The sequence below is a fragment of the Pyrenophora tritici-repentis genome, chromosome 2 (genome assembly GCF_003171515.1).
Source record: "Pyrenophora tritici-repentis strain M4 chromosome 2, whole genome shotgun sequence".
Classification (NCBI taxonomy): Eukaryota; Fungi; Ascomycota; class Dothideomycetes; order Pleosporales; family Pleosporaceae; genus Pyrenophora; species Pyrenophora tritici-repentis.
Window position 1 is genome coordinate 4,698,625 of NC_089391.1, and position 18,596 is coordinate 4,717,220.

Consider the following 18,596-nt stretch of genomic DNA (forward strand, 5'->3'; position numbering starts at 1 on the left):
GTCTGGGGATTCCGGGACGGCTTCGTACGAGTTTGTGCGCGCCATTGTCATGCGTGTGCGCTCCATGAGGGAGAGAGACATTCGTGGTTGTGGCTTTTTGACGGGGGAGGGCGTTGCTTCGCCGATGGAGTTTATGATTTGGTCGGCTAGGGCTTCTTCGGCGTCAAGGACTGGTGGGTCGAAGGTAGGGATTGACGGTTGAGATGAATAGCTGGACGACACTGCCGGTACGGGTTCAGGCGATGCTTCTTGCTGTGTCTCCTCTGTAGTTTCGGAGATAAGTGTCTCGTCAATTGGGTCAGAAGTAGGCGGTATAGATCTAGATACAGGTGAGGCCTCGTGTGGTGTTCCAACTGAAGACTCAACAGTATCTGAAGTGGGTGCTGTGCTGGGAATCAAAGTTGCATCCGAGTCGATTGGTGTAACAACCACTGGAACTTGTCGTGATGGCCGGGGGAGGACTGGGACATTATCAAAAGAGTGCTGTCTCGATTGTAATTGAGGTTTAGGAGGCACGGCAGAGCTCGTTGGTGATGCTGGAAACGATTCAGGGAGTGCAGGCTTCTTACTTCGGTTTGGCACAGGTGGAGGGGCCTTTTTCGGCGAGACACGCCTTCGCGGTATAATGGTAGAGATGGGATTTGCTTTGACTTTGGATGCATTTTCAAGTTCATCCTCCATCTCGGACAAGATGTCCCGATATCTTGTTCGCATAGCCGGCCGCTTGCTCTTGACATCGATCGTTTCCTTCAAGGAGGGCAGCTGATACTGCGAGTGATCCTTGAACTTGAACTCCTTGATAGCCGTTCCAGCTTTGCCATTTACCGAAGCACTCTTTTCTGTTCCTTCTCCCCGTAGCTCTTCGTGGAAGTTCTTCCATGTCTGCAATCTCTTTTGCTGTTCTTGCACCCGTGACTGCAGATTCTCCAGTAGCCCAGCCTCAGCCGCGACATCCTCCAATTTGCTGCCCTTCTCCACCATATGCCAGACTTTGTCGAAGCGACCATTGAGGAAAGCATCTTCTGCGTGGACACCGTCGCCGTGAAGCATGACATGCAGCCATTTCTGGTTGCCAATCCAATTGTCCTTGAGTTGCTTCTTGACTGCCTCTGCCTCCTTCGGGGGTACCGCCGGCCTCTTTGCTCGAGGCGTTTCCTTGCACTTGTGTATGCGACTATTGATGTCTACGGCCTTGTTATCCAGCAAATTTTGGAATTCCATATATCTCCTCCTCTTTTCCTCTTTTTGCCTCAGCACATTTTGCAGAGCTGCCTTGTGCGCAATTGCCAGTGGAAGCAACGAGCGTTGTTGGTCTGCCGACAGCATGGGCGCAGTCGCTAGCCTCCGTGCAACTGCCACATCCTCAAGGCCTTGCTCCCTCGCTGCGATGACCTTTTTAAGAACTGCATTGGAGAATATAGCAATGATCTCGTAGAACTTTTCGCCCTTGCACTCATCCAACATAGTCTTTCTAAGAACCGACTCCCTGCCCAGCAGCCCATTTTTCTTCAATTCGTTCAAGCATCGGTAGAGGGCGGCGCGGAGGTTTAGCGATTGGAGGGGTTCGAGTGGGGGAAAGAAGGGTTGAAGTTTCTAAGGGTACATTAGAGACAGCATAAGTCTACCACCGTATCAACGTACCTGGGCTGTTTCGTTTGGATCCCAAATCTCGAACAAGCGGAACAAGGCCCACTCGGTTCCACCGATTCTCTGTCTCTGGTCCGCATTCTTGCCCGAGAAAGTCTGGACCGTGATACCGGGCCAGTCTTGGCGCAAGTCAAAGTCGAGCAGTCGCAGGTTGGTCACGAAGATCTTGATATCAGACACTGATATGGAATTTACTGGCTGAGGCTTAGTGACTGTCTTGACCGACATGGTGCGCGAATGTCCACTGCTCGTTGCCGTCGTGGCTGTAGAAGTGGTCGAGGTAGGGCGTGACATGGCTGCTGCCCCCGAGTATCATGCATCCGCGCTTCAGCCCGGTGAGCGACCCTTGCGAACGGCGATGGATGCGTGGTGTTGCGGTGTGACGGACCCTTGTAATGTTTGCCAAGCCGGGTGCTACCCACCATGCCGCCCGCGCTTGCTGTTCGTGGTTTGACCTTTAGGACTTTGTCCCACTTCACTACGCCGCGGCCAGAACATTCACGCTAAACAAACATCACATTCACCCTTTAAAGACACACTCTCTCACCTAGAGCACTCGATTCCACTTTCTCTTACACATTGCCGACAAATCAGACAAAAATCATGACAGTCGACGAAGCAACACAAACAAACGGCAACTATGAGGCAAAGGACGCGCAGCAGAGCACCTGGACAGTTGAGACTGGTATGTCATGAACGCAAAGCAATGGCTCGTCCGTATGCGATAATCTCTCTTATCCCCCACTTTCAACCCTCAAAACACGTCTAACGTGCACATAGTCCTCTCTGAGATAACACCCCGCTACGCGGAAAACACCGACTCGCCCGTCCCCTTCTTCCACCTCCTCGAGCGCCTAAAGACGACCAAGCGTGCAGGATGGCACCGATTCGGCATTGAGGGCGAATCAATCTCCGACCACATGTATCGCATGAGCATCCTCACCATGATGGCCCCCAAATCGATTTCCGAACATCTCGACATACTCAAGTGCTGTCGCATGGCTCTTATCCACGACATGGCCGAGTCTCTGGTCGGAGACATCACACCAGTAGATGACGTGAGCAAGCCGGAGAAGAGCAGGAGGGAAGCCGACACCATGGACTACATCTGCACGAACTTGCTGGGTAAGTTCAACGGCGGTCTGAATGGCAAGGAGGTGCGGGAAATTTGGCAGGAATACGAGGACAGCGAAACGAAAGAATCAAAATTCGTCCACGACATCGACAAGGTCGAACTTCTAGTCCAGATGTTGGAGTATGAGCGGCAATACAAGTGTGAGAAGGATCTGGGCGAGTTCACTTGGGTCGCGGAGAAGGTAGTAAGCGATGAGGTCAATGGCTGGGTAAAGCAGATATTCCGCGAACGACAACAAATGTGGAAGGATGCTGGCAAGGTGCCAACATGGAAAGGCAACACCGAGCCCAAGGACTAGTCATGACTGTCTTGTAATCGCGTCTTCCGGGCTTGCTCACAGACATGTTTACATACTTCAATGTGCATACTTAGAACGATGGCCACCATTTGATATTCATTCGGCCCAACCCTGCTCAAGGACTAGACAAACTAACCAATCTCCTCTTCTTCACCTCCCGCGTCGGCGTCGCCACATGCCCCGCTGGCTTAAGCAACCCCAAATCCCCCATATAATCCACAGGAGTACTCGGCCCATTCAAATTCCCGCTCCGCTCCGCCGGTCTCGCATACTCGCCCTTTCTGATATTCTTCCCGGACCGCCGTCCATGCCAGTAACAAAGGCCAGAACTCGGTCCCTTGTACTTTTCGTGTAACGGACACAGCGGGGAATTAGGCAAATGTTCAGGAACCAGCCACTCGAACTTCCGACGCTCTTCTGCTTCTTGCTGGGCGAGGAGTGTCAACGTGCGTTCGTCGGGTGTTTCGACCGAGAGCTGGTTGTGCAGTTTGTACCAGCCGTCGTGGCCGAGCATGGGGCTTGAGGCAGCTAACGAGGGACTTGCAGGCGGTTTCACACCTAGATATCCGGCATCGCCTCTTATGAGGTCTGGGGTACCGTTTGTGTCAAAGTCTGTGGGTGTGGACACGAAGTCGCTGCGTGGGCCTTCTGGCCCTTCCTCCTCCTCTTCGTCGTCGAAGTTGTCGAGGTCGTGCGATAGGCTCATCAGCAGGGCGTCAGAGTCCCAGTAGCCTCCCCGACTGGATTTGGGTTTGTGGCGTGTGCTTGGACCCCCGGGGCCTTGGACATCGAAGAAGAAGTCTGCTAGTTTCCCCCTGACTTCACCGTTTGCGTCGAAGAGGGGAGGTGTGGGGACACGGCTTAAGCCTGGTGGAACAAAACTAGGCGGGGCGTCCATGTATGCTAAAGAGGTCGGTGGAGGTCTTTGTTTGCCACCTGGAGCGCGGTGAGAGGCAGGGGTAGTTGGTTTGGGACTTTCCATGCCGGTCTGGTCGGATATGCGGTTCGCGCGTTTGAAGGGATTAATGGAAAACCGGCGACCGAAGATTTCAGACGCGGGAGAAGGAGGAGCGTCTTCACTAGATGCCTTGCTTTTCCACGCCCATCGGCGAGACCTCGTCGTAGCCTGTGATATTTTTTGTAGCTCTGCCTTCGTATGGGTCTGTCGTTCTTGGTATACGTGCTCCTCTGCCGGGGTCGTCGCACTACTGGCGCTGGCGCTCGCACTCGCACTCGTACCGCTGTGACCACTCAAGAGACTACGCGTTCTCTTGGATTTTGGAAGAGAGATGTAACATCGATCTCGTACTTTGGCAGGTGGCCTCTCGAACCTGGGCGTTTGTAACGAGACAAGCGCATCACTACCTGGTAGGAGACACAGACCGTCGTCACGAGCGTGGGCTTCCTCAATAATGGGCGCGGACTTGGCTATTGGCAATGGTTCCCATGTTGGTTGCTTGTTGCGGACCCAAGGCGTTTTGGGACTCCTTTGGCGTGGGGCACCGAGGCTTCCTACCAAGTCCGCTGGCGAGCGTCCACGAGGAGGAAGGTCTGGCATCTCGGTGGGCATCGAGAGATCCAATTGCACTTTTCTGCGATCTCGTAGTCCGCCTTTCGCCGATGGTGAAGGTATGTTCTTAGGCTTGCTGGATTTGTTGATGGATTCTGACTGTGCTTCATGTATAACGGGTGGTCTCCAAGACTTATCGTGCGATTCTTTTGAGGTTGCAGTCGGTAATGGGGCAAATGATAGCACGCGATCCTTCTTTTGTAACTTGACTGAAACGGATTCTTTCGAGTCTCGTCTAGGTTGGACCTGCTTGCTCTCTAGAGGGTGCAGTATCATATCCGGCACATGTCGTACAATACCCTTTGCAAACGCCGCGATGGATGACCTTCTGTTATCGAGCGTGTATGATTCACTGGTATTGGTGGAGAAGGAGTCGGTCATATGAATAGAAGTGGAAGCACGCGATTCCATGCTGTCGACATGCTGTAGCTTGATGTTCTGTAGATGATCAGCATCCACAATAGTGGCTCTGCGTATGATCTCCTCTAGCGGCGGAGGTGTGTCCGGAAGCTCCTGCCCCATTGTCACCAGGTTAGGATTATACCTCCCATGGCCTTCAAAGTTCGATTGCTGGCCCCAGACGAAGCCTTCCCGCCTGTTCGCATGTCTCGGCGTAAGTCCGTCATCCTGACTTGATGATTCGACCGCAATGAGATGATCGGCGTGTTCCTGAAGTGAGGTGTAATTTCTGGCGAGTTTTCCGAGGTCGTGTGCAGAGGGTGTGTGTACGTCTGATGTATCTAGGGGAATACCAGAGTGGGGCGCGGCGGCAGCGTCAGTTGCGTGGACCCTCGACAACGGTGCCGACAACATGTGCGAACTGGCGGTGACTACCACGACTCAGATGTGACGCGTCGGCGTCCGCTTATTGAACATCAATCAGCGGTTTTGTCGGATTGTATCTATAGGTATATCGCAAATGGGTTGGCGGAAGAATAGGTCATGTGCGAAGATAGGAAACATGTTGCTGTTGTGGTCGTGGAAGTAATCGAAGCTTGTATCTTCCATCTCCAAATCGGGAAGGAGAGGTGGACGACAAGACACCCCAACGGGGAAGCGACCAATGACGCCGAAGATGTGCATATCCAACTTCCCAACCAGGACTTTAGAGCCGTAAACAAGACTCCGCCAACACCCTCCTATGCAAGCCTATACAGATATCAATCCAACCCACAATTCAGTCCATGCGCACCGGGTATCCAAGCCATGCCTCATAAAACATTATACAAACGCCGCTAGCGATCCGACCCAGATGTCGCTTGCACCACACTGGTACCATCAACAAACCGTGTGCGGAAAATACGGTTCGCGTTTTGGAACATGCCGTCCTTTAGACTAACGACGATGAATTGCGAACCCTTGAATCTCGTCTTGAAGAGGCGACCAATATTTTGGGTGTGCGACAAATCTAGCGCGGCGTCGACCTCATCCAGGATGTACATGGGCGCGGGCTTGAACTGCAGTAAAGCCATGATGAGGGATAGAGCGATGAGAGATCTTTAGCATGTTAGTGGAGCTCATTGCTTCAGAGAGACTGGTGCATACCGTTGTCCACCACTGAGTTCTGTCAAGGACTGCTTCCACACCTTGCCCAGCATGACCTTGACTTCCAAACCGTCGGAAATCGTCTTGCCTTCTGGCGGGTCAAGCTTCGCAAAACTTCCAGGCAACAGCTCGTTGAAAATCTGACCGAAATCACGGTTCACGATCGTCCAAGTCTTGTGTAGCGCCTCCTTCTTATACTCGTCCAACTTCAGAATAGTCTCCTCGATCTTCGACTTGTCGCGAATAACGGTGGACATGTTCTTCTTGAGACTTGCTTCCTTCTTCTCAACATTATCGATCATCGCCATTACCTTGGGGTTGATCTTGTTTTTCTTCTGCTGGAAGTGCTCTTCCAGTGACTTCCGCCTCGTCTTGGCGTCCGCCATGTTCACGCCGTTGAAGTCGTATACGGTTCCAGCCCGCCCAAATAGCTCAGAGTCGCTGGCGATGAAGTCGTACTCCTTCTCAAGAGACTTGACGTGGCTCGCCGCACCCTCTTGCTCCTTGCCGAACCTCTCAATTTCGTGGCCTAGCTTCTGTTGCTCTAGACCACTTTCTGTAATTGACGAGTTCTTCGATCTGATGGCATCTTCCAGCGAACGCAGCTCTTCGTCGAAGCCAGTTAGCTTTGCTTGTTCGTCGCTTAGCTGGGCTTGCGCCACATCGTGTGCATCCTGCAGCCGTTAGTATTGAGGGTGACGTTACTGTGAGAAGCTTACCTTGACCCGTGTTTGCTCTGCCAACAGTTCATTGATTTCTTCTTGTTGCGACTTCAGCGTAGTCTGAACTTCTTCGAGCTGTTCTTGTGCAGCCGCAAGGTCGCTTCCGCACTGCTCAGACTCAACCATAGCTTCACGCATCTCGGATTGCAGAGGCTTGATAGATGCGTTGTTCTTCGTCAAAGCCTTCTTCAGCTTCTCGAGTGATGACTGAAGTTCCGCCAGTTTACTGTCTTTGTTGTTGCTGAATTCGCTCATGTCACGTTCGATGCGTTTGGCGTCCTTGTTCGCTTCGTCTTGTCGTGTTTTCGCGGCCTTGACGTCTTCCTTCAGCTGCGCAATAGTTTGCTTCATCTCCTCTACAGCTTGGATAATCTACAAAGTCTTTAGCATTTGTCGACATTAAAAGAGAAGCATGACAACATACTGATGAAGAAGAGTTGCCACTGATTTGCTCTTCGGTAAGCTTGATCTCGTGCCTCTTGAGGTCAAGCTCCTGCTTTGATTTGCGTGCTGCGTCCAGCTTTTTCTTCTCCTTGGCCATTGTGTCCTGCAATGACTGGAGCTGATTCTCTTGCGAGCGCAACTCTGTCGTAATCTCATTGAGCTTCTGTAGCGTGATGAGCACCCCGCTAGATTGGGGTGCACTACCACCAGACAAGACACCCGCAGGATCATATGTATCACCTTGCAAGGTGACACTCTTCATGCGCACTGCTGGATCGAATGTCACGCGCTTAGCGGTCTCAGCGTCTTCACAGACGAGAGTTGAGCCGAAGACATACTCCATAGCCGCGTTGACCTCATGCTCGTAGCCGATCAGTGAAAGAGCTAACTCAACCTTTCCAGGAGCAATCTTTTGGGCAGCTCCGATCTTTTCTGCTGAGGCCTTGAACGCGGCAATCTTGTTCAACGGGATGATGGTGACCCGCTTCTTCAGTCTTCCATTCTCCAGCAACTGCTTGCCAGTAACAGCTGAGTCGACTACGACATTGTACAAGCGGCCTCCTGCACAGATCTCAAGAGCTGTACCTGCGCGAGTGTGCTCCTTCTCGAGAGTGAATAGCTGGGCAACCAGACCTTTCACGCGGGATCTATCAAAGTTGGGCGTCGGATCGCTGTAGCTGAAGTCGATGTTCGCGACCTGTCGCCTCATCCCGTCGGCTTGTTGTCTGAGTTCCCGTATACGAGCCTGCAAGTGTGACTCTTGCTGGTACATGTCCGCTTCTTGACCTTCATTGTAGCCTAGCTTTGCCAAGTCTGCCTCCAGCTTCTTGGCCTGTGACTTCAACGCTTCGAGATCCTTGAGTAGGCCGGAGTTTTGCTCTTTTGCCTTCTTCGCCTTCGGCTCATCCTCCTTGATTTGCTTTTCAAGATGTGATATCCTAAGTTTGCTCTGCTCCTGTTCGGTGGCGGCTGCACTTGCGCGGTTTCGGGCGTCCTGCAGTTGACCTTGGTAACCACCTTCTTGGCCTTCTTTCGACGCTACACCGGTTTGTAGTGTCTGAAGAAGTTCTTCCTTCTTCTCCACCTCTTCTGTTTGCTTTGCCAATTCAGCGTGAGCAGTCTGGTATTTCTCTTGTAGTTTCTCGTACGTCTTCTTCTTCTCCTGGAGTAGCTTCTCCAGTTCCTTTACGCTCTTCACAATGCCCTTCTCACGGTCAGCCTCCTCCTCCATATTGGTCTTCTTGAGGTCTAGCACAGTCGTCAGACGGACGATCTCGTGCGAATGCGTCTTGACCTCCTCTTCGAGTGCTTGGAACTTGCCACCCTTACGAAGTTCCTTTTCCCGGGTCGCCTTGGTCTGTTTGATATCTTCCTGGAGATTCTCAATCTCCTTCTTCATGCGCACAGAAGACTCTTCAAGGTCCCTTGCCCTCTGCTTCTTCGCCTCGAGATCCTCTGCGGATTGTTGTAGCCTCTGGTTGTACCGTATGTAGTCGTATGCAACCACTAGTTTGGTGAGGCGCTCTAGTTCGCTTTGCGTTTGCTGGAACTCCAAGAATGCACGCTTCTCAGTCCGCAATTTCTCGAGCTTTGGGTCGATTTCGTCTCGTAGCAGCTCCGTAATCTCCTGCACCTTCATCTCCTTCTTCGCCATGGTTTTGTAGGCCTTGTCTCGCCTGTCCTCAAACATGCGCGTGCCCGCAGCTTCTTCAAGCATAGCCAGAATCTCCTTGGCCTTCATGTTCAGCACCTGCATAACCTTTCCCTGAGCGATCATGAAATTGGGATTGTTGATGTTGAGCTGCACAGACTGGAACAGATTCTGTATGCTCTGTTGCTGCGCACGATGTCCATTGATGAGATATTTGCTCGCTCCGCCTAGCACAATCTGCCTCGTTACCGATATCTGCGCATGCTCCTCGAAGCCGACCGGGCTCTTCGTCTTGTCGCGGTTGTCGAATACGATGGTTACGCTCGCTTTCGTGACGCCCGCTTGACCACGCTTGTAGATGAGATCCTGTAATCTGTTAATACACGGTCAATGCCAGTCGACGCCTTAACCTACCTGCAAGTTCTGCGCTCGTACAACACTCAAGTTGTTGATTCCAAGCACGAAACATATTGAATCGAGAATGTTCGACTTTCCGGATCCGTTGAGTCCCGTGATTGAGTTGAAGCTCTCATCCCTATTCCATTTGAGCCGTGTTTCTCTGTTTGAGTGGTGGGTAAACATACCAGCCGGAGATGACCGTACGCACAGCGTACGACTTGTAGCCCTAGAAACACATTAGAAGCTGTCGCATCCCTCTAGATTAGATACGTACATCTATCACCAATTCTATAATCCTCATGGTGGCTGCATATGCTGTTGTCGTTGCTGTGTTTGTTGTGTTCCGCGGTCGTAAACCAGGGTTCCCCCAAAATGGCGATAGCGCCTCTTACGACGCGCTAGCCCCTCATTCACGTGCCTGCGCGATACACTCCAGATGTCATTGCCCGGACCACGCCTTCATGCGATCACAGCTAGACGGTTATTCCCCTGTTCTAGCTATGTAATTGGCTAATTGATGTCTCTACATGGTGTTTATGCCACTCTTTGGATACTACAAGAGCTCACGTATTCTGATAAGAAGGGTATGTACCACATACATCACAATGATCAAGAGTCAATGGAGTGTTACTGGCGGTCAAGCCCACAGTATCATGTGTATTCAAGGAAATGCGAAATTTCGCCAATTATCAAGTGCTGTCATCTCTCATGAAGGCAAACCCGGTCCTGTCACCGAGCCCGCCCCAGGCAATGCTTCGGCTCAGCTTCCTCAGCTTCGCTTACTTCAGTACACGCAGTCTTGGAACGAGTCCTCTTTCCAGCCTCTTCAGAGGTTTCGTGTATGTCTTTTGAATCAAAACTCTCCTTCCCCTTCAAGTCGTACCCGCCTTCGCTGGCCGTATCGCGTGGGAGCGGATCAGTCTTTGGTGCGCCCCCCAGCTCCATTATGTTATCACTATCACCTTGATTGTCGGATAATCTAAAGTTGAATATCCGAGATCCTCGTGATGCGAACTTGCCTGGTCGGGTCGTGGTGGCGGTGCGATCCTCATAGTACGAGGTGAACCGACCGGTGCCGTACTGTGGGAACAGGTATCGGAAAAGGCACTTTGTAGCGGGCGCGCATGCCGTCATGATATGCACAGCAGGTTCGGCAATGCTGATGGCAATACCAATGTCCCATGTGCGGTCCTTGTTCGTGGGCGCAAAGCGATAGTAGTAGACTATGAACCGGCCAATTGAAACGCCAGTCGCAATCCATCCCAAGCTCATGACACCCACAACAAGGATCTTTGTGCGCCGGTGCATTTGGAGGTTCCACACCATGATGGAAGGAATCGGGATGATGATGAGGTCCATGAAGATGGACAGAGCACACGAACTGAGTACGAACGTGCGAGTGTCGATGCATGTTCCACCCCGTATAACTTCTCCATTAGCACCAACCTTATCCATGGCCGGTCGGGACCAGGCATACGACGCCGGGCTGCATTGGAAGAGATTGGCGATAGTTGCTCCGACCGAATAGAAGATGTTGAGCCAAAAGACGGCATGTATAGGGTATCTGATACGCCGACGAGTGTCCTTCATCCGGAACAGGAACATGATAATAGAGGCTCTGATCAACCCCATGACTAGATATTGTCACCGTAGGTCAGCGATTGTTGCAAGCGGTCCATGGGAAAACACGTACGAGGGTGATACATCATCTGCACTGCGAAGTTCCATCTTATGGCAACGAGTTGCGATGGGATGGACTTCTTAGGCAAGTCGTAGATGTGATAGCCAGTGCCACTTAGTAGCACATATACCCATGTTGCTACAGTGTCTGCTATGAATATCACAGATGCGAGGATGATAATGTGGTCGTCCCAGCAAAAGTTGCGTCCCAGGTACCGTGACCAGAGCCTGAGGAAAACAGTAAAGGACGCGACGACTGTGAAGACACAGATGATCGCAAGACACTCATGCTGCCGACTTTCGACCATTGTCCCCACGGCCTTCGCCGTGGACATTCGGTGATGGAAAGCGACGGTGTCTGTCGATGCCGTCGGGTGAGTTACACCGTAGTAGAGAGAGCTGGTCTGTTCAGTGGCCGCGGAACCGGGAGTGAAGGCGAAATGATGATCGTGGGTCCACGACGATAGAGTATCCGAGACTCGACCTGGGAGTGACGGCGTGAATCGTTGACGATCTGGGGTATGTGGCAAAGGATATCAATGTGACTGGAAAAAGAACAAATGAAAGTAAACTGGACTCTTCTAGAGACCTTGAAGCCTCTTACGCTGAATCGTTGTTGTCTGAGCACGCGCAAGGAGCCGTCCGTATGCACCCTTGAAAGCAAATAGCTTGGTGGCCAAGAAGGACGTAATCATATACATCTCGCCGGCGAGGCGGACAACGAAACCAGTCCAACTAGAGCTCTAGACTGCTCATGTCCCCAGGATGAAAACCTGCAAGGCACCAGGGACAACATACTAAATCAAGGTCATGTCCGCCCTCCATTATGCAGGCCGTGCCCGGGACCGCGGTGGGGGAGCTCCGTCTGTGTGATCATCTTTTAAATTGCCATAAGGAGTACTAGACTGTCTCAAGCCATTGAAAGAAGCTCCTTCACGGTCCGAATGTGGGTTGACAACTCGAGTAAGTTTCTCAACACGGGCCATGCATGCCGAGATGATGCCTATTGGCTGGTGGAAGTTCTGGATGACGGACGGGAGGGAAGGCATGGGTCATTGGGCTGCTGTTTCGAAACATTATCTTTGCGAGTCAAGTTCTTGGGCTGCGCAAGGTTGATGCAAGAAACCATGTGGACCACAGGAAAGTGGCGTTGGGCTCTGGGCTCTGGAAGGCTGTCGTGAGGCTTTCGGCTCTCAGCAACAATGCCGTGATGCTAAGAATATTGTCCGGACCGCGTGCGTGGGCAGCGGCAGCGCAAGTCAATCCGGGGTGCGGGATTGGACGGCGGGATAATCAACAGCAGTTTTTGGTTGGCTGTGGTGTGATCAGATGTTTGTTTTTCCGCGAAGACGCTTGAGGCACGAGAATATCCGTGGTAGATTCGCTTGGCAGGTTCCCGTTGGGGTCGCCGATCCCAACTCTTTCGCTGACCCCCGACCGCGCTACCCCTCGAACCCGCACTACCACAGACTACCGCGAACTACCGTAAGCCAGGGTTGCAAATGGCTCTGGACCACGGCATTGCCGCGTCGACGGATGAAACCCTAGCACCATCAATCTCTTCTCCTCATGCGATTTAGAAATGCTCCTGAAGATGGACCATCGCGCACTGTCGATTGCCGACTGCCTGTCCCTTGTATGGTATAGTTTGGTGCTCAGTGAATGCTTGTCGCAATTGCCGCCCTCTATCATAGAACCAATCTGGTGGGGTCTTTCGGGTGGATACAACATTCGTTAACGCAATCCCATGTTCACGATCCTAGCTGGTTCAGCTTATATGATACATTTCTGTACAAGATCAGCAGTCACATTCAGGGCAACAGCATTAGCCTATAACCTGCCAAGAACGGTATTTTAAACGTTTCCTGATGTACCGAGTCATTTAGTGAGATGAGTACTATGTCAATCCCTTCGTTTCTCGTCTCACAGCGCAACGGTCCGTAGTACGTACGCCATCACCCGCAGACTTCAAGGGACAGGTAAGTAGCGAAACTTTGTTGTGAGACAAGAAACGTTTCTGACAGGTATACAGATCTGCAACCGGTGAACCAGACGATCAAGTACCAGAAGACGGTCACTCGGGCTTACTCTGAATCGTTGATCGAATCGACGACCTTGTTATTATGGCATCCATGACCTTATGGCTCACAGCGTTGGCTGCAGCCTCAACGACAGCATCGCCCCTGTTGTCAGCTAAACTTAATACTTGCGTCTTCGACGCAGATGTCGACTTACAAGGCGTCACTCCCGCAGTCAGGTCACTTTTCCTGCCCGGCTCAGTCGCCACACCACACAACTCGACATCGAGATGCAAAGTGTACCCGGACGACCCACAATGGCCATCCGACGAAGCCTGGTCCAAACTTAACGAACTGACTGGCGACCGCGTTCTCAACGCGCCTACTCCTCTGGCTGCGGTTTGCTACCCTGGCGCCGACTATGATGGTGCAAAGTGCTCAGAATACACTCTGGCAGCATGGCAAAGGAGTTATCTTCACATGGTCGACCCCATCGAGATGATGTCTCCAGTCGCACAAGGCATGACCTGCACACCACCGATGCTCTTCGACTCGCACGGGTGCACTCGCGGTGGATACCCAATGTATGTCGTCAATGCCACGGAGCCCAAGCACGTCCAGCTTGCTGTGAACTTTGCAAGGAACACTGGCGTTAGACTCGTCATCAAGAACACTGGCCATGACTTTTTGGGCAAGAGCGGCGGCAAAGACGCCCTTAGCATCTGGACGCACAACATGAAGGATATTGAATACATCGAGAATTATGTCGACGAGAAGCTCAACTACTCCGGTCCTGCCTTCAAGAACGGTGTCGGTGTTCAAGCCTTTGAGATCTACAAGGCTGCCGCTGAGAAGGGCAGAGTCGTCGTTGGTGGCGAAGGCGAGACAGTCGGAGTCATGGGTGGCTACATCCAGGGTGGAGGTCACTCGCCTCTGACTGGACTCTATGGTACTGGCGCTGACAGTGTTCTGTCCATGGAAGTCGTCAGGGCTGATGGCGAGTTCGTCGTCGCCAACTCCACCTCCAACACCGATCTTTTCTGGGCTCTTCGCGGTGGAGGTGGCAGCACATTCGGTGTCGTCACCTCTGTCACTGTCAAGGCGCACCCTGACTTGGAGGTTACCACCTCTCGATTCGGATTCTCATCCGTGGACACTGGCAACGAGACCTTTTGGGCTGCGATGCGCGCCTATGTCGACTCCTGGATCGACAACGCGGACGCAGGCACATACACATACTGGACCCTGATTCCCAAGAACGGCACTTTCGCCTTCGCCTTTTCTCCCTTCTTCGCACCAGGCAAGTCTGAAGCGGAGGCCACTGCTCTCCTGCAGCCTTTCCTCACCAAGCTCACCGACCTGGGCATTAAGTTCGATCCCAACATCACCCACTTTGACAACTTCTACGATGCATGGAAAGCTTCCTTCCCACTCGAACTAGTCCAGAAGGTCAACTACGCAACTGGATCGCGTCTCTTCCCCCGCGCGAACTTCGAGACGGCTGAGAAGCGTCAGGAGGTGTACGAACACATCCGTGCGTCGAGCGAGAACAACCGCGTGCAAGTGCACTTCAACATGCAGGCCAAAGACCCCTTCAACACAGACAACGCCGTCAACTCGCACTGGCGTCCCATGATCTCGCTCAGCATGCAGTCCGTGCGCTGGCCAACCAACAGCACCGCCGAAGAGGCCATGAAGATCCGCAGAGACTTCCAGGCAGGTGACATGCAGGCCTGGAGAGACATTAGCCCCGGTGCTGGATCCTACCTCGCCGAGGCCGACCGTCTCGAGCCAAACTTTGGCGACGCCTTCTACGGTACCAAGTACCCTAAGCTCCTTGAATTGAAGGCTAAGCTCGACCCGTATGATGTCTTCTTTGCCTCTACCGGTGTGGGTTCCGAGAGGTGGAAGGTGGAGAGTGTGGATGGAATGCCCAATGAGAATGGAAAGCTGTGCCGTGTGTAAGGGCTGTCATGAATGTATATAGCCTTGATTTTTACTTTCACTATTATTCTCTTCTTCGGGTACATACCTCTTCGACTGAGACTCAGCTCGTACCCACTTGTATACGAGAACTCTATTCCAGGGCCAACTCTAGCCCTTACTCCACAATCACAAACCCTTTTGCCGTTCAGCTGAAACTTCTGCCACTGCATCATTAGCTCAACGTTCTCCAGTAGTGCTTGAAGATCGACCCGCCGTCAGTTGGGCATCGCTCGCTCCAGACTGCAAAATGGGAAGGTCGTCTCGCGCGTTACTAGCGTAACGTGCAAATCCACAAGTGCCGAGGCGGATACTCAGCCGCTCGAAGGATTGCTTGGCAGAGGAAGCCGAAGGTTCGGTCCATGTAGCACATGGCGCGCACCCAACCAGGTCAAGACAGGCTAGGCCATCCCCATGATGCAAAGATAACAGTGGGTAAGCCTCGTGGTTGTTCTTCTCGAAGCGTAGACTAGAGACTTTGGGGTATACGTAGCGATTAGGTTTGGCTTATCTTTTTTTTTCTTCCTGTAACAATGTGGGTATACACTGGCTGAAGGATTTGAGGTTGGTGATGTTGCAGTATGGAGGGGTAGGCGAGAAGCGTGTGAAGATATTTCACAGCCCGCGTGGAAGGAGCTCAGGATAGCATTTTAAATCGGGTAAGAGTGATGCAATGACCTTGGCAATGCCTCTTGCCCGGGTGACTATGACGAGTTTCTTGTTTCAGATCTCCACCGCAGCTCTTGCCATTATGTTACGGGCGCAACGAGCTTTCAGCTGATTCATCTTGTATGTTTGATTTGTCATTGCAAGAAACCACACGACAAGCTAGGCAACATTGACATGATCACATGGTCAACAGAAAACGTTGCCTCCATGACAAATCCCTCATGAAAAGCCTGAGGTCTTAGACTCCCTTTCCTTTCAATCTCACTGGAAGGGAGGACTATCATGTTTTCACCAGAGTGGACTGAGAGGCGTAGCCTGAGTCGAACTCAGCGTAGACTTTGGTCTCATGAGGGCGGGTTTCGGGGTCTGTACGTAGTTCCCCAATCTCAAGGGCCCCCCTATGGGCTTCAGTGATTGTTGGAACACACAGAACGGCGCATTCCTCAACTCAATGCCTGTCTCAGCTGGTGGTATGGCTGTACCGCTACATTTCTGAGCTGTAAGCATGACACCAGTGGACGTGATACTTTGTATGGAGAAGGTGAGGGTGATCTCGCTGCTGCTAATATTTCGACGTGAGAGCCTATGCACTAGGGTATCCACCTCCTCTGTGTCGCAGATTTGGATTGGTGTTGAATCTGCTGTCGCAATTCTACCCAAGTATTGTACAAGTCAGTAAACCGACAAGAACCTGTCTGTATCATTTTCAGTATCATGATGACGATAGGCAAGGACATAATCATACGAGACACTGATATGACGAATTTTGTATTAAAAGATGACTAATGTCTGTTAAGTTGGCAGTAATGTCAGACAAACTTCTGCTCATCAAGACTGCGAAAGAGATTATTGGTATCACTTCCCAAATGAGGTTTATTAGCAAAGTAGCTTGTACACCAACAGAGATTACTCACGAACGCCTTCTCTATAGTCCCAAACGTTTTGCTGCTCTATCCAAACATTCATTTCACTCCGGTTCCGGTGTTTCAATCCACTCAATAACCTCCCTTGCCATCTCTGTAAAAGGCAGAGGTGCATAAGGGACCTTGATTCTTCCGTTGAGCACAACTTTGAGAAAGTTCTTGGTGTAGAATTGACTCTTGAGGACTGAACGTTCGACATGCTTCATCGCTGTGTGAGCAACCAGGATAATACACATAGCCTTATCGGTACGGGAGACATGTTTGGCATTGTCGTCGATCTTTCTGTTGCGAAATAACTCGGTCGCTAGCATCTCACATCGTTTTAGAGTAAGTACGTCCACGGCGACTCCGATGTTGATCATGTGCTGCACTATAAGAAAGTACGTCTTTGAGAGGTCTGCACTCTCGACACGAATCTCATCTCTACCATCGAGAGCCCTGAAAAGATGCTGTGGCTCGATAACCACGCCATAGCCCTGGAAGAGATCGATCAAGGTTCGGTAGCCGTGTTGAGCTGCCAGCATTGACAACTCCAAATAAAGGCTCTCAAAACCTGGAGTGTCATCGAGAATGTTTTGTACGAGTCTGGTCTGTCCGGCTGTGCAAGCTGAAACCAACACTGTCTTGACGTTCTCCTCATGTTTGGCACGGGTATCCTTCGAGGCGCTCTCTTCCAGCCATGGCATGACATATCTGGCATTTCCAATGGGTACAGCCCTAAGTGCTATCATCCTATCGAGTCCCTCTCTAGAATATTCGGGCGCTTCTTGAGTGCGTTCACGCAAGGTGAGAAGAAACTCCCGGAGCAAGCACACAGACGCGCCAGCGTTGACATCCACTGCAGATTCAATGGCTTGCTTGATAGGTGTGAGGGTTATCCAAGTACTCTTTCCTTTCTTATTCAGACGCGTCTTTGCCGCTTCCATGATTTCAAATAGCGCTCCGATTTGATTGTTGACAGCTGCAAGTTTGATAGGGCATCCTAGATGAGTGAGTGTTTTCCAAAGACCTACTCCATTCTCGAGAAGAGTGTGAACAGCATCGCGGTGGCCGACAGCGGCTGCAGCTGCGAGTATGTCGCCGTTTAGAAAGTCCCCGGATGCTTCGTGATCATATTTGCGGAAATCCTGATCGGGACTGGGGGGCCACATACAACGTCCCTTGCGTTTATTCATACTTTTATAAAGCAAGTAGTTGGCGGCAGAGTCCCCGGCGAAGCTGATGCCTCGGCAAAGATCCTTTAGATATTTTTCGCGAAAAGCAACGTTTGAAGCATTGGTTTGTCCATCCGCAGATAATAACAATCTATCGACAAGGTCGTCTGTCGACCGTAAACTATTAGTGAAGTTTATTCTATATAGTACGGGCCATAGTTGGAGGAGCGGCCCGCATTCTAACATATTCAAATGAAGCTCCTTTCACTTACGAATGAGTCTGATGTAGTGTGCGTTCATACCACGATTGGTCTTGCAATGATTGAGGAGGAGTTTGTAAGAGTACCTGTCGAGGAAGCTCCGTGGCCCGTCCTGCCATGGGATTGATGGCTGTGCATGAGCGTCGGTATAGTGGTAAACTGAGGCAGGGGTCTCTGCAAGTAGTGCATGGTCGATGTGACGATGAAATACCCCTTCAGCGTATTAGACATGGAAAAAATACATTCTCCCAGCATGACTTGAGAGATGTTGTAGCCATTTGCTTTATTTTTCAAGAAAGCTTGGGGAAATAGTGGTTCTGACTTACGACACACAACCCGGGCACGGAATACCTCAGGTAGAGGGGTAATCGCAACGTACTCATCCAAAACTCGATCAAAGAGTTCTTGTGGAAAGTCGAACAGGAACGCCATTATGAATGTGGGTCGGTTCGCTTAGGTTATTAAAATGATTCTGATATGTACAGCTGCATTGGATGA

General features: G+C 51.5%; 7 protein-coding genes across 7 annotated transcripts; 2 read left to right on the forward strand and 5 right to left on the reverse strand.

Moving 5' to 3' along the window:
* Window positions 1-1,632: 1,632 nt before the first annotated feature.
* PtrM4_072340 (uncharacterized protein) lies at window positions 1,633-1,941 on the reverse strand (the record flags this gene model as incomplete). The annotated part of the gene is made up of 1 exon (XM_001941469.2): window positions 1,633-1,941. The coding sequence occupies one exon, from the start codon at window positions 1,939-1,941 to the stop codon at window positions 1,633-1,635; it is 309 nt and encodes a 102-aa protein (XP_001941504.2).
* A 309-nt stretch (window positions 1,942-2,250) lies between these two features.
* Window positions 2,251-3,080, forward strand: PtrM4_072350 (hydrolase HD superfamily; the record flags this gene model as incomplete). Its single annotated transcript, XM_001941468.2, has 2 exons — window positions 2,251-2,332; window positions 2,428-3,080. The coding sequence occupies 2 exons, from the start codon at window positions 2,251-2,253 to the stop codon at window positions 3,078-3,080; spliced, it is 735 nt and encodes a 244-aa protein (XP_001941503.1).
* Window positions 3,081-3,195: 115 nt separating this feature from the next.
* Window positions 3,196-5,463, reverse strand: PtrM4_072360 (uncharacterized protein; the record flags this gene model as incomplete). Its single annotated transcript, XM_066105983.1, has 2 exons — window positions 3,196-4,206; window positions 4,390-5,463. 2 exons carry the CDS (start codon window positions 5,461-5,463, stop codon window positions 3,196-3,198), a joined length of 2,085 nt encoding a protein of 694 aa, XP_065964610.1.
* Window positions 5,464-5,885: 422 nt separating this feature from the next.
* On the reverse strand, window positions 5,886-9,712 carry PtrM4_072370 (uncharacterized protein; the record flags this gene model as incomplete). Its single annotated transcript, XM_066105984.1, has 7 exons — window positions 5,886-6,147; window positions 6,196-6,869; window positions 6,915-7,289; window positions 7,342-9,378; window positions 9,427-9,547; window positions 9,597-9,637; window positions 9,686-9,712. The coding sequence occupies 7 exons, from the start codon at window positions 9,710-9,712 to the stop codon at window positions 5,886-5,888; spliced, it is 3,537 nt and encodes a 1,178-aa protein (XP_065964611.1).
* A 428-nt stretch (window positions 9,713-10,140) lies between these two features.
* On the reverse strand, window positions 10,141-11,399 carry PtrM4_072380 (uncharacterized protein; the record flags this gene model as incomplete). The annotated part of the gene is made up of 2 exons (XM_066105985.1): window positions 10,141-11,045; window positions 11,105-11,399. 2 exons carry the CDS (start codon window positions 11,397-11,399, stop codon window positions 10,141-10,143), a joined length of 1,200 nt encoding a protein of 399 aa, XP_065964612.1.
* Window positions 11,400-13,214: 1,815 nt separating this feature from the next.
* PtrM4_072390 (GlcD, FAD-FMN-containing dehydrogenase) lies at window positions 13,215-15,074 on the forward strand (the record flags this gene model as incomplete). The annotated part of the gene is made up of 1 exon (XM_001941465.1): window positions 13,215-15,074. One exon carries the CDS (start codon window positions 13,215-13,217, stop codon window positions 15,072-15,074), a length of 1,860 nt encoding a protein of 619 aa, XP_001941500.1.
* Window positions 15,075-16,728: 1,654 nt separating this feature from the next.
* On the reverse strand, window positions 16,729-18,530 carry PtrM4_072400 (uncharacterized protein; the record flags this gene model as incomplete). Its single annotated transcript, XM_066105986.1, has 3 exons — window positions 16,729-18,005; window positions 18,111-18,311; window positions 18,425-18,530. The coding sequence occupies 3 exons, from the start codon at window positions 18,528-18,530 to the stop codon at window positions 16,729-16,731; spliced, it is 1,584 nt and encodes a 527-aa protein (XP_065964613.1).
* Window positions 18,531-18,596: the final 66 nt, after the last annotated feature.